Raw genomic sequence first — 18,933 nt, 5'->3', positions numbered from 1 at the left:
AATTAGTTTCATTTTTATATAATCAGCCCGTACCGTGGGGGGGCGCCGGGCGCCGAAATAAGGGGGCGAAAAATTCTAGAGAAAAAGAAAAAAGAGGAAAAATTGCTTAGAATATATGTATGGGGGCGCCGTCGTATACTCTCGCCCCGGGCGCTGATTTTCCACTACACGGCCCTGTATATAATGCATACTATTTTCGAGATTAGATACCCACTCGCAATATCGCACGCAGAATTTAATCAAGGGGGGTTGAATTACTCAATCATCCTCTCAGGTCAAGTCAATCAGATTTTTCCCCAAGATGAATCTATAAGTAAAAACAAGCAAAAAATATCATATGAACATTGGGTGAACGCGGCTTCGTTTGGACGCTAGAGGCATCTCAAATGTCACATTCCAAGGCGGCAATTTGCAACATCGCAAGAACGGAGAGAAATACGAATGTCGGGTCTAAAGATATCAAAGGAAACCCCATCCAAAGAATCCAATCATGCATAATTGATTGCAAAACAGTGGCGACGCCAGAGGGGGCACAAAGAAATGGATGAAACGCGAAGAAAAGTGAACAATTTACACTGAAAAATTATAGGAGGGGATGTTACTTGGAACATGCAGCAACAAATGTTAATGAAAAAAATTCAACAATGTCTACGCTGTAGGACCACTATGGGAGGCGGAATGTAGGAATACAGTATCTTTGTAACGGAGAGAAATAGGAATGTCGGGTCAAAAGAAATCAAAAGAAACCCCATCCGAAGAATCCAATTATACACACGTACTGCGGAACAGTGGCGGCGAATGGGAGCTGCAAAGAAACTGTTAAACACTCTTAGTGATGAAAGTGCAGATCGTACAAAACACGTATGGAAGATGAGATCCAGTGTACTGTAAAAACAAGAGGTGTTGTACTTACCGTGGTCAACATAATGCCGTTCTACAGAAATTGTTCAATATGTCCTCCTATTTCTTTGAGACAGACAGTTACACAATAACGTAAGGATTCTCTGACTGGTGCCAATAACACTGGCGTTTGCCGTAGTGTGGCAAATGTAGTTCATACACGCTGCCGAAGATCTTCAGTCGTGCGCGGGCCGTGTATACACAAGACTCTTCACGTAACCCCACAGGAAAAAATCTAGGATATTGAGGAACGTGGGGACCATGCTCGTCTGCTACCACGATCTATCCACCTGCATGGAAATATTTCGTTCAGATATGCACGAATAGTGTGACATGAATGAGCAGGGACGATATCATGCATAAGCCACATACTGTCGTGTCCTCAGTGGCACATCTTTAAGCAGAATAGGTAATCCCTGGGTCAGAAACTGGAGTTACGATATTGCTTGCGTTCAATCGCTGTGGTAAGAAGTATTGTCTCACAACGTTGTCATCAATAATACCAGCCTACAATGCAATTGGAAACGCTGATGAAGCTTCGTCTCTACAAATGCATGTGGGTTGTTGGGTACCAATCGATGGTCATTGTGGGCATTTGTGATGCCATCCCGTATGAATGCCTCATCCGGGAACAACATTTGTGCTGGAACTTTTCTCCGCGTTCCATTCACTTTCTTTGTGCCCCCTTGCACCGCCATTGCCTCGCAATCATTTATGCATAATTGTATTCTTCGGATGGGGTTTCCTTTGATATATTCTTACCCGACATTCATATTTCTCTCTGTTACAAAGATACTGTATTCCTACATTCCGCCTCCCATAGTGTTTCTACAGCGTAGCTTTTGCCTGTACAGTGTTGCCTTTGTTCATTAATATTTATTGCTGCATGTTCAATGTAACATCCTCTCCTACAATTTTTCAGTGTAAATTGATCACTTTTCTTCGCGTTTCATTCACTTTCTTTGTGCCCCTCTGGCGCCGCCACTGTTTGGCCATCACTTTGCATAATTGGATTCTTCGGATGGGGTTTCTTTTGATATCTTTTGACTCGACATTCGTATTTTTCTCAGTTCTTATATTGCAAATTGCCGCCTCGGAATGTGACATTTAAGATGCCTCTAGCGTCCAAACGAAGCCGCATTCACCCAATGTTCATATGACTTTTTTTTTTTTCCTTGTTTTTACCTGTAGATTCACCTCCCAAATTTTCCGTCATTGATGCATAACCATTCTCCTGTATATACCGGGTGAGGCATTTAAAACTGTTTTTTTGAATATCTGAAAAACTACAAATCGGATTTTGAAAAAGTTGTAATAAAAGTTGTTCGTCTCGAAGGGGGACATCCAATTATACCACACTCGACCCCCTGTCCCCACACCCGGGGGCGGCAGGGGGGAAATTTGAAATATTAAATAGGAACCCCCATTTTTTATTCCATATTCTGATTCCCCGTGAAAAAATACGTAACTTTTGTATTGAGCATTTTTTTCGTTGCGTGATAGATGGCGCTGTAATCGACAAAAATCAAAATGGCTCACAAACGTTTGAAAAATGAGGCATTTAAAACTGTTTTTTAACATATTTGGAAAGCTAAAAATCGGATTTAAAAAAAAAAACGTAAAAAAAAATCACTCATCTCGAAGGGGAACATTCAACAATATCACACTCGACCCCTGCCCAACCTCCCGGGGGTGGAAGGGGGTCAACTTTGAAATATTATACGAGAACCTCCATTTTTTAATAAAGGTTTGGGTTCTCTGGGAACAAATACGTAACTTTTGTATTGAACATTATTTTCGTTTCGTGATAGGTGGCGCTGTAATCGACGAAAATTTGTTACGAACAATTGAAAAATATCCAAGAAATACGCATCAGATTAAGAAAATTAAAGTAGATAGTTTTGATATCTTTGCAAATGCTATCAAATGACACCATAGTTGACTACCGTAACGCTATCTCAGTTATTCTGAAAGGTGGTTATTCTAAAATCTTTAATGAGAAACTGTAATGTTTTAAGCAAAACACTTGATTCTCCAGAACATAATTCATTACTTTGCCCAAATTTTTGGTGTAATTTCTGTTACCGATGTAGGTGAAATTTACTTCAATTGGACTACGTGGACGTAGTATCTATTAGTTTGTTGCCTTTGGTTTGCTGATTCAATGTGAGTCTCTTTGCCTCTCACTAAGGAGGTGCTTGTTTCAGGTAAGTCCCCTTGAGTCTCATCATCGAGGTGTTTGTTTTAGTTGAGCCTCTTGCATCCTACCATTCGGGTGTTTGTTTTGGGGTTGTCTCTTTGCCTCTCACACATCTTCATTGTTTACTGAACAAACGAACAAACGTTCGAAATGGTCCCCCTTTTCTGCAATAGACTACACATTGCAAGTAGGGATAGGCGCGAGTCGAGCTTAAACTCGACTCGAGTTGAATTCGAATCGAGTCAAAGGTAATTTTCTCGAGTCGAGTTCCAAGCCGAGTCACTGTTTTGAGCTCGAGTTTCGAGTCGAGTCGAGTTTGATAAATGGCTCGCACATTCCGCTCTTTTTAACTCGTTTTTAACCCTTTGGGGATCCTGGCATTTTGGGCTATTTTTTAGACTTTCAGTCAAGCAGCTACTGCATCGTCACTATTTATCCTAGGATCATCGTTCATACCTCATTCTCTTCAGAATAGAGCTGGCTTTCAAATGGTACTACTTGCATACCCATACCATATACCAGGAGAGGGGAAAATTGATGTCGAAGGGAAAATTTTGAGGGGAAATTTGCTTTTGTCCAACTTTGGCCCCCCTGCCCCCTTCCTGTGTGAACGTAGAGACCTCCAAAAAATCTGACAAATAGAACTTGGTAAACTAAATGTGTGTACCAAATTTCAAGTTTCTATCTTGAATAGTAAGGGCTGGAGAAATTTTATCAAAAATTCCCACAATGCCCCAAATTACCACAAAACACTATGATCTCAGGGAAAAAATTTCCTGAGACATCCCTAATTACCCTAGGGTCATGTTTCGCCCATCATTCTCTTCAGAACAAAACTGCCTTTCAGACAGTATGACTCACGTGTCTCTATCATGTATGTAAAGGGGGAAAATCCCGAAGAAAGGGATTTTTGGGTCTAAAAATCCCCTTTTTCAACTTTGCCCCTCTGGACCCCCCTGTTTTTACGCAGAAATCGGAAAAAAACTTCTGGTAAATACTACTCGGTGGACTGAATGTTTGTGCAAAATTTCAATCTTCTACGTGAAAAAATAGGCCCGCCAGAAAAAATTTCCCTACCATGCCCCACTTTTACCCTATACAGAAGTATATTTGGATAAAAATTCACTGAGACGGCCCTAATTACCCTAGAATAATAATTCGACCGTCGTTCTCTTCAGAATGGAACTGCCTTTCAACGGTATGACTCACGTGGTCCTATCATGTATGTGAGGCGGGAAAATGACGAAAAACTGGATTTTGGGGGTAAAAATATCCCTTTTCTAACCCTTTGCCCCTCTGGTTCCCTCTTGTTTTAACACTCACATCGGAACAAAAAATCTGGTAAATACTACTCGGTGGACTGAATGTTTGTGCAAAATTTCGATCTTTTACGTTCAAATATAAGCCCGCCAAAAATATATATACCGACAATGCCCCATTTTTCCCTATATAGAAGTATATTTTTCAAAAAATCCCTGAGACGTCCCTAATTACCCTAGGATAATGATTCGACAGTCATTGTCTTCAGAATGGAACTGCCTTTCAGACGGTATGACTCAGTGTCCCCATCATGTATGTGAGGCGGGAAAATCCTGAAAAACGGGATTTTTTGGGTAAAAATATCCCTTTTTTCAACCCTTTGCCCCTCTGGTTCCCCCCCCCCCCTGTTTTAGCACTGACATCGGAACAAAAACTCTGGTAAATACTACTCGGTGGACTGAATGTTTGTGCAAAATTTCAATCTTCTACGTGAAAAAAGAAGCCCACCAAAAAATAATGAACATAGGGTTCATAAGGGAAAATTTCTATTTCAAAATTATGACGTCATCACCTCCTATGTCTGGACGCAGGACGGTCTGAAACCATACGTAGTGTCTTCTACAATGTATCTGGACTTGAAAAAAAAAACGGACGAAAAAGCTCAAATAGAAGAGAAATAACGCAATGTACGATGAAAAATGCGTATCGTACAAAATGTACGATAAGATCCCCAAAGGGTTAAATTATGGCCTGTTTAGACTGGAAAGTGAAAGCCATGAGAAATGTAAGCAGTAATGTCGAATACTTTTAATATTTCTCACGACAGAGGTACATCTGGTAGGGGTACGTTTAGTATATGTCATCTCGTCTCGAAAACGAGACAACAATAGATTTTTATAACGAGACAGCTTCAAATTTCGTGAGCACCAATATAAGTATATGCTGTAGTTCTTACCGTCTAGGCTTAGACCTGCACGGTCGACTTTTTGAGCCCCAGAAGAAGCCCAATCCGTGCAGTGATGTCAATAGGCTCGGCTGGTTCAACTGAGCGAACAGCTCAAGCCGGCTCGGTTGGGATGGAAAGCCATCGGCTCGGTTCAATTGAGCCGGCTTGGTTGGGACGAGCCAGCGACTCGGCACAATTGAACCGATGGCTCGAGCCGGTTCCATTCGGATTAGCCACCAACTCGACTCGTGTGAGCCATCGGCTCGAGCCAGCTCCATTAAAAGCAGCCCATCGACTCGGTTCGACTCAGCTTAACTGAGCCTATGGCTGAGCCGGCTCGCTTGGGTGAGCTGTTGGCTCACTTTTCTGTTTGGCTTGATAGTGAATAAGCTGTGAGCCGACCGCTTGAGCCGATGACAACCCTAAACCCGGACCAAGCAGTTTTGAACATGTTTGACCGACGCCCTATAACTTTTATCAATTTTTCGCTTGCTCCTCCGGAACTCAAACCCAGAACCTCATGACCGATGTCCTTGCCTCCTAAAGACTTGTCGACTACGCAGATAGACAGTCAACTAGTTTTTAGTATTCAGATACAAACCGCCTATCTTTTGTATAGTAATAATAATAATAGTAATAATAATAATAATAATAATAGTAATAATAATAATAATAAGTTGTAGTAGTGGTAGTATATTACTAGTAATATCATTGATAACTATATTATCTACGTAGGATATTTGAAAAGAGTATTTGGAACTACACACAGGATTTAGCTCGAATTGGCTCGACTCGACTCGAAACTTAACCCGAATTCGAGTAGAATTTCGAGTAGAGTTGGAGGAAGTTTTTCGAGTCGAGTTTCAAAGAAAACTTGCTTGAACTCGCTCGTGCCCATCCCTAATTGCAAGTCTAACCATGGACTACTACGCGTGATAGCAGTTCTTGCTTCGTAGACGGTAGTTTGAATAATGCAAAATCAGTGTTGCCAGATGAATCAGTTGGAAAAGCAGGAGATTCGAAGATAAAAAACAGGAGAAAACAGTAGACACATACAGTGGTGGCGTTTAAATGTAAATCGGGGGTGGGGGCAATACAATTTGCCATTCTTAAGGAGGCAATAGGCAAAACAAGGAGTCCAGAATTAGCAAAGTGGAGTGGGAAAATGTCTTTTCATTCACGTAACGATAACGTAGCTATATGGTACAGTCACACGTGATCGTGGCGTAAGATGATTTCTTGCTGACGATCGTGGAGAAATGATCTAAACCACTCTTCCAACCCAAGTCCCAAATTAAACAATACTTACTTGTAAATCTTACATAAAATCAGAATATAGACGAATCTTATAGAAGATGACGTACAGTTGTATTCTTTGCATTCATATTATACACAGTAAAGCTCTATAACTACATGTTCTACAGAGCTTTGTGTATTATAACGGAGAAATTTCATCTTTTTATGTGAGGAAACATTGAAAATTCAATATTATTAATCTTCAACTTCTCGAAGTAAGGAAAAAGCAGAAGATTGTTCACTTTTCGCTTTCTTTCGCAGTAGATCAGTAGAACGTAGAAAAAACAGGAGATCTCCTGCAAAATCAGTAGATCTGGCAACAGTGTGCAAAATACGTATATCGCAAAAAATAGTCACAATTTCGAACATTTTCTTATCACTTGTCAGCGGTGTTTACTCATTTTGATTGTTGTCTATTAGAGCCCCATCTATTAGACAGCGCCAAGAAAGACAATGTTACATAACGTACTCACAAAGTACGTTCACATGTCATTCAGGGTTATGTCGTTGTTTGTATTGGTGAGAATAACTTGTAGTTTCAAGGATTAGTTTCTTGATGAAATTCTATTGAGTGGAGTTCGATTGTGGATTTCACTTTTAATGGGATGTTAACTGAAAGAAAATAATATGGGCAACAAGACAATAGTCCGTATCGTATGATGAAGTTGGACGTTGCTATGTAGTTAGAGTCTGTGATCAATAATGATGAAAATAGTTGTTCATTAGTTACAGAAAAATTCTTATTATGGATCAATTGAAGATATCAGTAACATTAGGTGACGAAGTTAAGGAGTACTTTGAGTCAAATAGATAGTAGAAGAAGCACGTTTAAGGTATGCTAACCTGTTCCCTGATAGGAATGTTCCTTCTGCAACGACTTTTCGCAGTATTATTCAATTATTTATTGAAACTGGAAGTATTCAACCCAGACAACGAGTCCGATGACGGCCTGTGACGAACGAAAATGCCGCAGTGAATGTTTTAGCTGCAGTTGTTGCAAATCCTCACATCAGTTCTCGGCAAATCGCACGAAGTTCTGGAATGTCGCAAAGAAGTGTTCTGCGCATACTGCATTAACACAGATTCCATCCATATCACGTTTCGTTGCATCAGGAACTACATGGGGACGACTTTCAACACCGCTTGAACTTTTGCAATTGGATACAACAGCAATTAGCAGTTAATGATGATTTTATTTCACAGATACTTTTCTCTGATGAGGCAACTTTCACGAATACTGGTCAAGTGAATCGGCATAATATGCATTATTGGTCAGTAGATAATCCTCATTGGTTAAGGCAAGCCGAGCGTCAACGTCCATGGAGTGTGAACGTTTGGTGCGGTGTTTTAGGTACTCGAATAATTGGCCCATACTTCATAGACGGGAATTTGAATGGTCAAATATATGCCGATTTTTTAGATAATATTTTGCCAACACTACTGGAAGATGTCCCACTTCAAACAAGAATGAATATTTGGTTTCAACAAGACGGATGTCCAGCGCATTATTCACGGATATCTCGTGAGGTTTTGAATAGAAAATATCCTGATCGATGGGTTGGACGAGGTGGTCCTCAAAATTGGCTTGCACGATCCCCTGATTTAACTTCTTCTGACTTTTTCCTGTGGGGAACGCTAAAAGCAAAATGTTACACGGAAGAACCAACAACCCCAGAAAATATGCGGCAGCACATAATCAATGCATGTGCAAACATTAGCGAAGAGACATTTAGAGCAGTAGAATTGTCCTTCAGAAACAGAGTTGTAATGTGTATTGCAGAAAACGGACACCATTTTGAAAATTTGCTTCGGTAAAATATGGAGCTTCCGATGGTGAGAGGCAAGGGGACTCACCTTAAACAAGCACCCCGATGGTGAGAGGCAAGAGGACTCACCTAAAACAAGCATCCCGGTGGTGAGAGGCAAGGGGCTCACCTAAAACAAGCACCCCGATGGTGAGAGGCAAGGGGACTCACCTAAAACAAGCACCCCGATGGTGAGAGGCAAGGGGACTCACCTAAAACAAGCACCCCGATGGTGAGAGGCAAGGGGACTCACCTTAAACAAGCACCCCGATGGTGAGAGCCAAGGGGACTCACCTGAAACAAGCACCCCGATGGTGAGAGGCAAGGGGACTCACATTAAAAAAGCACCCCGAAGGGAACAAATTACTACTACGTCCACGTCGTTGTTCCTGGGTAACGCTAAAAGTAGTTTTAATTGTCGAGTTTATTTTCAAAACGGATCTTGTCCATTTTTTCTTTTTTAAATTGAGATATCAGTAGCTTTGAAATCTTTGAGGTCGTATCTTTCTGTTTATGAATTGGTTTCTTGCCAAAACTGTCTAAAACATTTTAAAAAAAAGTAATTTAAAAGTAGGTTTTTGTTCATAAGTGATATTGTCCACAACAACATGGCGCACTGATAAGGAAAGGATTTTTTAATTCCAAAACGGCTCTCCATTGAATGACTAGTTGCCATTTTCGGTTCAAATTGTCTTTTGTCCCAATGCTATGCATTGCATCAGCAAGCAAGATAATAATGATAAACAATTAAATTTCACGAGATTTACTGTATATTCATTTCTCCTTCAAGAAAGAATATTGTGTTATCACCGGCTATAACTGAAAATTTGATAAGGTTTTAACGATAAGGTTGGTTTTATTTACTACGACGCCATTGTTGGAGTAGCAAAAGTAGCTTGAAGAGTGTAATGAAATCACTCTGTCCTATTAAAAAGAAGCTTTCCGGCGTAAATGTCCACGGAGATGGAAAGATTAAAAGATTTGAAAGAGGAGGATGTTATTATTACACCAAGTCCACCTGGAAACGGCAGGAAGAAAATGCGTAATCCTGACAAGTGGAAACGCAAAACGTAAAAATTAAAAGAGTCAACCTATTCACCCAAATGTTTGCACAAAACACTTTAACTGTAACCATGTAGGAGGAAAGACTTAGATGTACAGAAATGTGTATGCAAGATATTTGCAAATTTCACCAATGCTTCTATTTGGTTAAAAATAAAATAATCCAAGACAATTTCGTATTAAAGCATACGAAACCTTCAACACCACAACGAAAAAGACCAAAGAACAACAGGGAAGAAGCAACACAGCTTTGGATTCGATATTACGATCCGAAATGTGATAGTGACATCAAAACACTGCTGATAGTGTGTAAGAATTTTTTTGTTGTGTGTTAGGAGTATCTGAGAAACGGTTTAAGCTAATATGTAAACGGAATTTTGAAAGTGGATAGCTGGCATCAGAAAACAGAGGAGGAGACCATAAGTCCCATATGTTTGAAGCCAAGAAGAAAACTGTTAAAACATTCATTGAAAGACCAGGCCCGTATTTAGGTAAGTGCTATTCTATGCTCGAGCACAGGGCGGCAGAATTTATTGGGCGGCAAAATTTTGAAATTTCTCTAAGATTCACAATAAAGTAATATTTAAAACTAGCAATCTGCAGAGTCCCGCGCAAGGGCGAGAAAATATGTTAAAAAAAGTCATCCTTTCCCACCCCATTCCAAGCGGTGAGGATGAACTTAAAACATCATGAAAAATGATACCGTTAAACTTAGCGACATCGAAAACTATGAATTCAACACCAATATCTGTCGTTTTCGATTACTTTTAAAATCTCGCCCCCTTCCTGGGGAGTGGAATATGACCTTGAAGTTGAAATGTATTAAAGCTGTCGCTATACATCTCAGCGACCCCCCACCCATATAACTGAATTCAACTATAATAATATTGGTCGTTTTTGAGGGGGCGGAAAAATTGTGCGGGGAGGCAGCAAAAGGGCACATAGGCGCACAATATTATAAAAACGGGCCTGTGAAAGACTAATTCCTGTACAGAAACGTTATTGCAGACGAGAAAATGGAAAGAAGCATTAGCTGCCAAGTTATTTGCCTGTAGCAAAACTTCACCAACTGTACAATAACGATGTGGAAAACGATCTTCGGGTTCCATACTCTTATTTGTAACTGAATACAATATAAGTTTTGGAAGTCCTGCTGTAAATAAATGTTCGAAATGTATGCAGTTTGAGTTGAGACTTCAATCAGGGAATACCTCTTGTGAAACTGAATTTTTGATACATGAGAGAAAGGTGAAGCCTTTCATTCCTTATTGAAAAGTAGAAACAATGATGCAATCACTTTATTATTCGACTCGCAAAAGAATCATGTTCTTCCTCGAGTTCCAGATCAAACCGCCTATTACAGCAGCACAATTTTAAGCTCCCTCGTGGCTAAGCGGTTAGCGTACGTGGGAGATCCGGGTTTAATTCCCGGCGGGAGCTCATGTGGTTCGGATTCCACGTTAATCAGTAGGTCCACGTCTCATATAGCCTCGCTGCTGAACGGGACGCTAAACTAAAATCACCTCACCTCAGCACAATTTTAGTTGTTTAATTTTACGATTTACGAAGGAACGTCAACCGATAGGCAAACAAAGAACACATTGTTTACACAGTATATTATTGGACAGAAGCACACGTAGCCAAAGGATCATCGGAAATTGCATCAGTAGTGTTTCATCGTCTGCAAAACATGTCATGTGAAGGCGTATCAGAAATTCGACACTTTGTAGATGGATATGCAAGGCAGAATAAGAACTCTGCTAAGATTTGCATCTTGTTCCATTGGCTGAATGAATGCACTATATCTAACTTCTCCAGGACACTCCTATCTCACTTCTCATCGTGTTTTATAATAGGATTGAGCTTCAGCTTAAGGGTCGTGAAACAATGATACAGCCTAAAGGATATGCTAAAGTGTACCGTAATCATAAATAGTAATCGAGATGTTTGACGAAACTGTCTTGTACAACTGGAAGTAAGTATCGTAAGAAAATATGAAGAATCCAAATGAATGGCACTTCAAATTCCACATAACTGTTAAAATAAAAGTTATGTTCTTGCAACAGTACCAACTTCACCCATTGCAGTAAGGGGTTCGTATTTAAGGTTTCAAAGTTGCCACCCTCCCGACCCCAGGGGTGGGGGCAGGGGGTCGAGTGTGGTATCATTGGATGTCCCCCTTCGAGACGAACAACTTTTATTACAACTTCTTTAAAATCCGATTTGTAGTTTTCCAGATATTCAAAAAAACAATTTTAAATGCCTCATTTTTCAAATGTTTGTGAGCCATTTTGATTTTTGTCGATTACAGCGCCATCTATCATGCAACGAAAAAAATGGTCAATACAAAAGTTAATTTTTTTCACGGAGAATCATAATATGGAATAAAAAATGGGGGTTCCTATTTAAGATTTCAAAGTTTCCTCCCCTCCCGCCCCCGGGGGTGGAGGAAGGGGGTCGAGTGTGGTATCACTGGATGTCTCCCTTCGAGATGAACAACTTTTATTACAACTTTTTTAAAATCTGATTTGTAGTTTTTCAGATATTCAAAAAAACAGTTTTAAATGCCTCATTTTTCAAATGTTTGTGAGCGATTTTGATTTTTGTCGATTACAGCGCCATCTATCACGCAACGAAAAAAATGTTCAATACAAAAGTTACGTATTTTTTCACGGAGAATCAGAATATGGAATAAAAAATCAGGCTTCCTATTTGAGATTTCAAAGTTGCCCCCCTCCCGCCCCCGGGGGTGGGGGCAGGGGGTCGAGTGTGGTATCATTGGATGTCCCCCTTCGAGACGAACAACTTTTATTACAACTTTTTCAAAATCCGATTTGTAGTTTTCCACATATTCAAAAAAACAGTTTTAAATGCCTCACCCGGTATATATGAGTGCCTTTGGTACACCTGCTCCCGGGCTCGATTCCCATTAGCAGAACACAAATATTTAATTTCACAATCATTCAATTTCATTTATCATCCGTCTCGTTGAGCTTCAAGGGCGTAATTGCAAGGCGTTAAACAAAAATTCAATTTCTTTTTCCCCTTTGCGTACGCCACTGCCGACTCGTATAGTTATGGATTAAAATTAATGAATAGATCACTCGCTTCTTCAATTAACAGTGTCACTCGTAAAGCGATAAAAGCTGTTACCGCTACCTCACAGCAAATGACTATCCAGTGATGAGAAAATACTTAGAATAATGATTCTGATTGAAGCGAGCATAGCGAAGCTTCTACCATTCAATTGAATCGTCAGTTGTGTATTTTTCCACCTGTCTGTCCGTCTGTTTCACGATAATTCACACAAACTTGCCCAATTTTAATGGAACAATTTATGCCTTTCTTGAACCTGCAGAAATAACTCAATTGTTTCCATCAAGAATAAGAGGGAATCCATCAAGAAAAAGAGGGTAAAATAGATAAAATCCATACCACTTTGCAAGTTGTCCAGTGTAAACTATGTAAAAATCATTCAATTATGAGGAAACATGGTCTATAATTTATGTAGGACATCCCTATTATCCCGATAGCTTGGGGTTAAAATTTGTCAAATAAATAATTTAGTACATCCTGCTCCAGGTTAATTTTCGTAAACGAGTCTCAAGTTTAGTATTATATATCATATATTTTCTTTGAGGTTTTCCAGTGTATGGAGTTAAAATCGGTAAAACATAGAGTAATGAAATTACCAACATTCAAATTTTCCCCACATTTTTTAAAAAGGTTTTTCCATAATCCCGAGTACTTAAAATCAGTCAAGAATGTGCAGTCAATCTACTCCTCCTCCTTTCTCCTCACGATTTTTTTAAAAAAGAGAGTTACCTACCATCTCTTCCGTAAATAAACATTAAATTCTGCACAATATGACTCATATCTTTTCAGGCTTCACAATCATTTCTATCCCTCTTTTGTTGTTTTAAAATTGAGAACTAGAAAGAAAATGTTTTCATACCCGGTCCTAGATTAAAGTAAATATTGAAACGTGAATATGTTCTAAGATAACTTTCGTAAATAATAATAATAAAAAAAATGAAAATGAAATCTTTGTTTTACGTCCCACGGTTATGCCGGTTAGGCTAAAGGAGACGGTGAAGATGAGAAATGAATGAAATGGTGGAATGAAGAAAGTGGGAGGAAACGGGAGAACCCCGAGAAAACCCACGCACACGGTGTTTGTCCACCACAAAGCTCACTTGGCGAGGGCTGGGATCGAACCCGATACCCCAAGCACCAGAGGTGAACGCTCTACCACTGAGCCACCGCGGCCCCTAATAATAATAATAATAATAATAATAATAATAATAATAATAATAATAATAATAATAATAATAATAATAATAATAATAATAATAATAATAATAATAATCCAATTTCGGCAGAATATATAGTAAATGTTTATTGAGGATTTTACATAATCCCTACTACATGAAGTGAAAATGATTTAGAAAAAATATGTTCAGTGATAAATGTGAAAAGAATAAAACAATCTATTTTGTGGAACAGTGGCGGCTTTAGCGGGTAGGCCTGGTAGACACGAGTCTGCCCAAAAATTTTGAAAAATATATAAACGCTAAAACACATAATAAAGAGCAAATTACAATTTCCACTATTTATATTAATAGTAAATAATTATTTAACAAACAGCATCAACCACTATAGTAAAAATAATTTCCTATTATTATTAATCAATCAAATGTATATATATGTATCCATAAGCGAGGGAGCGGGCTAACCTAAAATTAAAATCCTAAAGCCGCCCCTGTTGTGGAATATGGATTTTTTCTTTTTTCTTTCTTTCTTGTTCTCTTGTCCGAGAACTCACAAACGTTTCTACTGTTTCGAGTTGAAATGGTCAGTATTGAGGGAGTAAGCACCCTCCCTTTTTATGTGAAAATTTATTTTAAATACACAGAATGTTGTATGTTTCGTTGGAGATCAGAGATTTCCTTATATAGTTTGGAGTTTGAATTAGTGAGAGGGAGAAAGAATCGCTCGCTTCACCAATGCAGAATAATTTTCAATTAAAATACTTGCTATATTAACGTGTATTGTTTTGGTGCACATATCTGGAAAGTTTGGGAACCATTGTACATGATAACGCTGACTGGCTATGAATCATTGTTTTCCTTTGAGAATTCCTGAAATCATTTGTGGAGGGCCAATTCTCTTTAGTTTGTTTATTTATTGTTTGGAGATTTACTTGGGCTATCAGCTGCGCGGTAGAAACACTGGATAATTACGTTAGATTACGTTGACATTCCATGGGGAGCTTCCTGTCCGCTAGCGCCGCCATGAAAGGCGACAGGTAACTACCAGATGAGTGTTGGCCGTCTGGGAAGGCAAGTGCAATGCAAAGCAAAGGCCGTGCTGTGCGTGTCTGATGGGGACGGGTAAGATATGTAGTGTGCAGTGAAGGTGTATTGGAGACTAATGTATCGAAAATATGTCAAATCCGGGAGGTAGCAGAAGGAATGGAGCTATGAAAATACGACTAACCAGTAAGTATATTTAAAATATATAAATACAAAGTAGATGCAGACCAAATTGAGGTCACGAAAACTGATATCGGAACAGTAGGAGTGTTTTTGTTCATATTCAATATGGCTGCTATTCTTGTATTTTCTTACAGAATTGATGGTTTTTCAACCAGAAACACGTATCATATGTGGCTTTATGGTTCATATCCATATCCAGTACATGTAAATAAACTTAATTCTTCAAATGTTTTAACAACACACACGCATGACAATATTAGCAATGCAATAAATTGGTTCTTTGGTGGAGCACTATTTGTATAATTCCCCAGATGGAATTCGGAGGAAATAATGATCTCATGAAACGATGAGTCAATCATTTGTAATTCTGTTCATTTGACAGCTTGAAGTGTACGTTATGAAATATTGTACTATAATATGAATTCCTATTACGGGTTTATGCAGAAGACACACTTAAAAGGACAGTTGTATGTTACTCGTAATCGAGGAAAATTAGTATGAGTATGGATAAATGTAAATAATCCTCATATGGATTGTATGCATATCTCTGCTTTCATGTGAAGAGGAAGGGAGTGAAATTTGTACCTGAAACCTGGCATTTCCTCCAATAAAGCTACTTTAAAGTCGAGTCTTATGCGTGTAGGAAGGAATGAAATTGCGAGACAGGAAGCTTTTTCTCCTCAGTCATTAAATATGATGAAATGTTAATATTACAAATGAATGACCAAGATTGAAAGGGATCCTGTTGACTAAAAAAATCAATCTTTCCTTGATGCTAGTTTGGATATAGTATACGTAAGACCGCCTGAGTTCCAGAAGAAGCTGGACGCTCATACTTTTAGGGATTATTCATTGAGTATCTACGAACTTAGAAACGGGGTAACAAACCCACTTTCATTTACTTATCCACTGATACGAAAATAAGAAAGAACGTACCTATTTGCCCTTGTACTTTATATGCTATAGCGCATTACATTATATGCAACAAGGGGTTTGGTCTGCATCATGATATAAATTTAAAAATATTTAACATTTTTCGAATCGAAATCAACAGAATTTATTCTAGAAAGTAAGAATAGAATGTTAAGCACATATAATGAAGACAACGCAGTGATTTAATTTGGTAACGTATAAATATATAATATGAAGTATCCTCGAGCACGGAAGACAGGGGGTTCTCATGTATACTATTACCGCTAGTTTTTTAGAGCATCTTTATTAGTCCATTGACCAGTAATTGTTTTTACCTTGGGGTAGAGGGTTAACTTTACTATGCCCACTCCAACAGGTACACTCACTCAGAAACTATAAATTACACACTATTAATTTTATGGAAATGTATTAAAAGTTCCCTAACCTTAAGCTAACCCGTTCCTACCCCTAACCTACCCACTTTACTATACCCTTTTAAGGCGGTCCTAATCGATGTACAGCTGGAGCGTGTATTGTAAAGTTTATCTAGGAAAGGTTTTGCAGAAGGGGGGCGGAAGAGAAATAAATATGAACTAACAAACTCTTTTTAAGTAATTAAGATTTGGTTTTTCATTTATGCAGTTCTCAAAGTAGGGTACGCGAAACCTCGCCAGAGGGTTCGCGACACCAGAAAATTGAAATGTGTTGTAATGGAACTCATGGTTGTTTTGCAAGGTGTACTTTTTCAGTTACTAAAAAGAAAGCAATTAGAAATAATACCTACGTTTTTAAATTTAAATGTTTCCATACTTTACTAAATTTCTGCCCTGGAATGTGAAGAGTTGTGTAGAAAAGGTTTTCAACATTTGATGCCCTTCTATGCCACTTACGTAAGCAGACCTTTCATGCTCTTTGCAGTATTAAAATCTTTATGCGAAATCCAGGGGTGCCCACAAGGGGGGCTATGACGCAAACTGCGTCATTGAAATATTTGGGGGGGTGAAGATCTATATAAATATGTTTGAGGGAGTGTAAAAATTAATCGAAAAGATTTTTTTTTTTCATGGAAGAACACCTACGGATAGACAATTGAGGGGGGGTGGGCACCACTGCGAAATCGCGTTAATATGGGATCGGACCTAAGGTTGACAAAACTTATTCCAGATTTCAATGTAATCATGGAAAAACAGAATTTCGTTCCTCACACTAGTGAAACGACGTTCGAAAACATTGTTTATCAATTGGATTTTTTTTTTTTTTGTCTTGTAAGTTATTGTGTGTTCAATTGAAATTTCGTCCATATATCTTTAGAATAGATTAGGCCTACTTATTGCTTTATTTTTATTGTCAGCGATAATTCTATTTTTTTTTTTAATACCCCGCGAATCACTCTTCGAATGAACAGGGGTCCGCGTTATCGGAAGGTTTGAGAACCACTGACTTATAGGTTTGGCTCAGGGGGAGGGGAGGCTTAGCGGAGCTTAAACCCTACCTTACCGTAACACATCTCTACCAGCTTTTATTTCGTTGGTAAAAAGTAAGCATTTAATAACATTGAATACAAATGGACCCCTTTTCTATCACCACTACTTTTTGCTGGTGCATTAACTCTAATAGGCTTATGTCAATAGGGTTATATTGCATGAACAGCCATAGTTTGAATGCAGCCTTAAATATACGTAGTTATTTTATCCTGCAGTAGTCCAATGAAATGTTACACGTTCTCGGTTACTTTCAATTACAAAGAATAGTGTAGCATCCCAATTGATGTCAGGCAAAATAACTAACGGAAAGATACTGTATTAAGATTTTCATCGCGTTAATTTAAACAGTAGATAGAATGTACACTTTTTTTATACGAATCTTGATTACTTAGAAAATTAACTACTACGTAAACATCGAAGTACACTAAAGCTAAATTACGTAGGGAACTTCTACTAAACTTACAGTCAAGGGAAAACCTTTGTCTGATTGCACCAGAAAAGTTTGTTATATAGTTAGTTACCGTTAAAATTACTTCAGATAGTAATTGTAAGGATATATTATATGACTGCTCAATACAGAACCTAGAAAGTGCTTTCCGTAGTCATGAGATTAAGACAATCTGCTCTTAGAGAGGAATCAGGTAGTACTAGTTCCAGATACGATCATCCATTGGCGAAAGATTGTAATTCAGTTAAGCATTCCTTTAATAAAGTTTTTTTTCTTTCAATAATGTGCACATAAATTTGTTTGTTACGAGATGTGACATTGATTAGTTTTATATCTACTAGCTGAACCTGCGCTCTCTACACAGCGCATCATTCGCATATGAGCATAAATCTCATTCTCATTCCTCACAACATATGTACATGTCCCTTTACAGACACAAGTGAAAGACGTCTTGATTTGTTTAAAAAAAATCGGCAAGGAGTATCATAAAGGGGAGGTTTTTTCGATTATTTTTTCTCAATATCTCCCACCGCTTGCAAGATTTGAGCCTACTTCCGGTTGGAGTTTCTAATTCATGTATGACCAGTGTTTTCTTTCTTCTTGCATGCAGTATGTAATAAGCAAATACATTACATATACAATTAATTATAATGTCAGTTATATATGGTGTTCATTGGGCAAAACACACAAAAAATAAAGATTTATCTTAGACTCGAGAAATGTTTATCCTTCCTTTTTTTACTATTATTTGGCCATGGAACAAACGCCTGAGACATATACAACAGTGTGGTGTTGGAATGTATAACACATAGGATATGCTGCTTTAGTTGTTGTTTTTTTTTTTTTTTTTAATTTTAACGCTTGTAGTGTACCCTAAAAAATTGTAATAAAGGAATAATGGCCATGTTTTTTTTTTTTTTTTAATATTCAATTAGAACTGGGCAATCTACGCAAAATTTCCAATCGATCAGTGAAAACGTCATCTTTCTAGAGCCTGTATTTTCCGAGATCTCATTGTCGAAAGGATTGACCACAAACATATAAATATAGTTTAAAAGAACTCGGAAGATGGAAGCACAATTCACATGCATTGATTTTACAGAAGGCTTATTAAAATACAAA

At 38.3% G+C, this 18,933-nt stretch overlaps 1 protein-coding gene across 1 annotated transcript in view; it reads left to right on the top strand.

Annotated features, from left to right (window-relative positions):
- The first annotated feature begins 14,722 nt into the window (after nt 1–14,722).
- The window catches only part of Smurf (SMAD specific E3 ubiquitin protein ligase), a 140,877-nt gene continuing 136,666 nt past the window's right edge, over nt 14,723–18,933 (top strand). The window contains exon 1 of the mRNA XM_081732322.1: nt 14,723–14,970. Within this exon, the coding sequence (XP_081588448.1) occupies nt 14,916–14,970 (55 nt within the window). The 5' untranslated portion in view covers nt 14,723–14,915. The remainder of the gene's footprint in view (nt 14,971–18,933) is intronic.

Source organism: Thermobia domestica, chromosome 11, assembly GCF_964235325.1.
Source record: "Thermobia domestica chromosome 11, izTheDome1.hap1.1, whole genome shotgun sequence".
Taxonomy (NCBI): Eukaryota; Metazoa; Arthropoda; class Insecta; order Zygentoma; family Lepismatidae; genus Thermobia; species Thermobia domestica.
The sequence above is the reverse complement of the archived record's forward strand: the minus strand, read 5'-3'. Positions and strand labels throughout refer to the sequence as shown.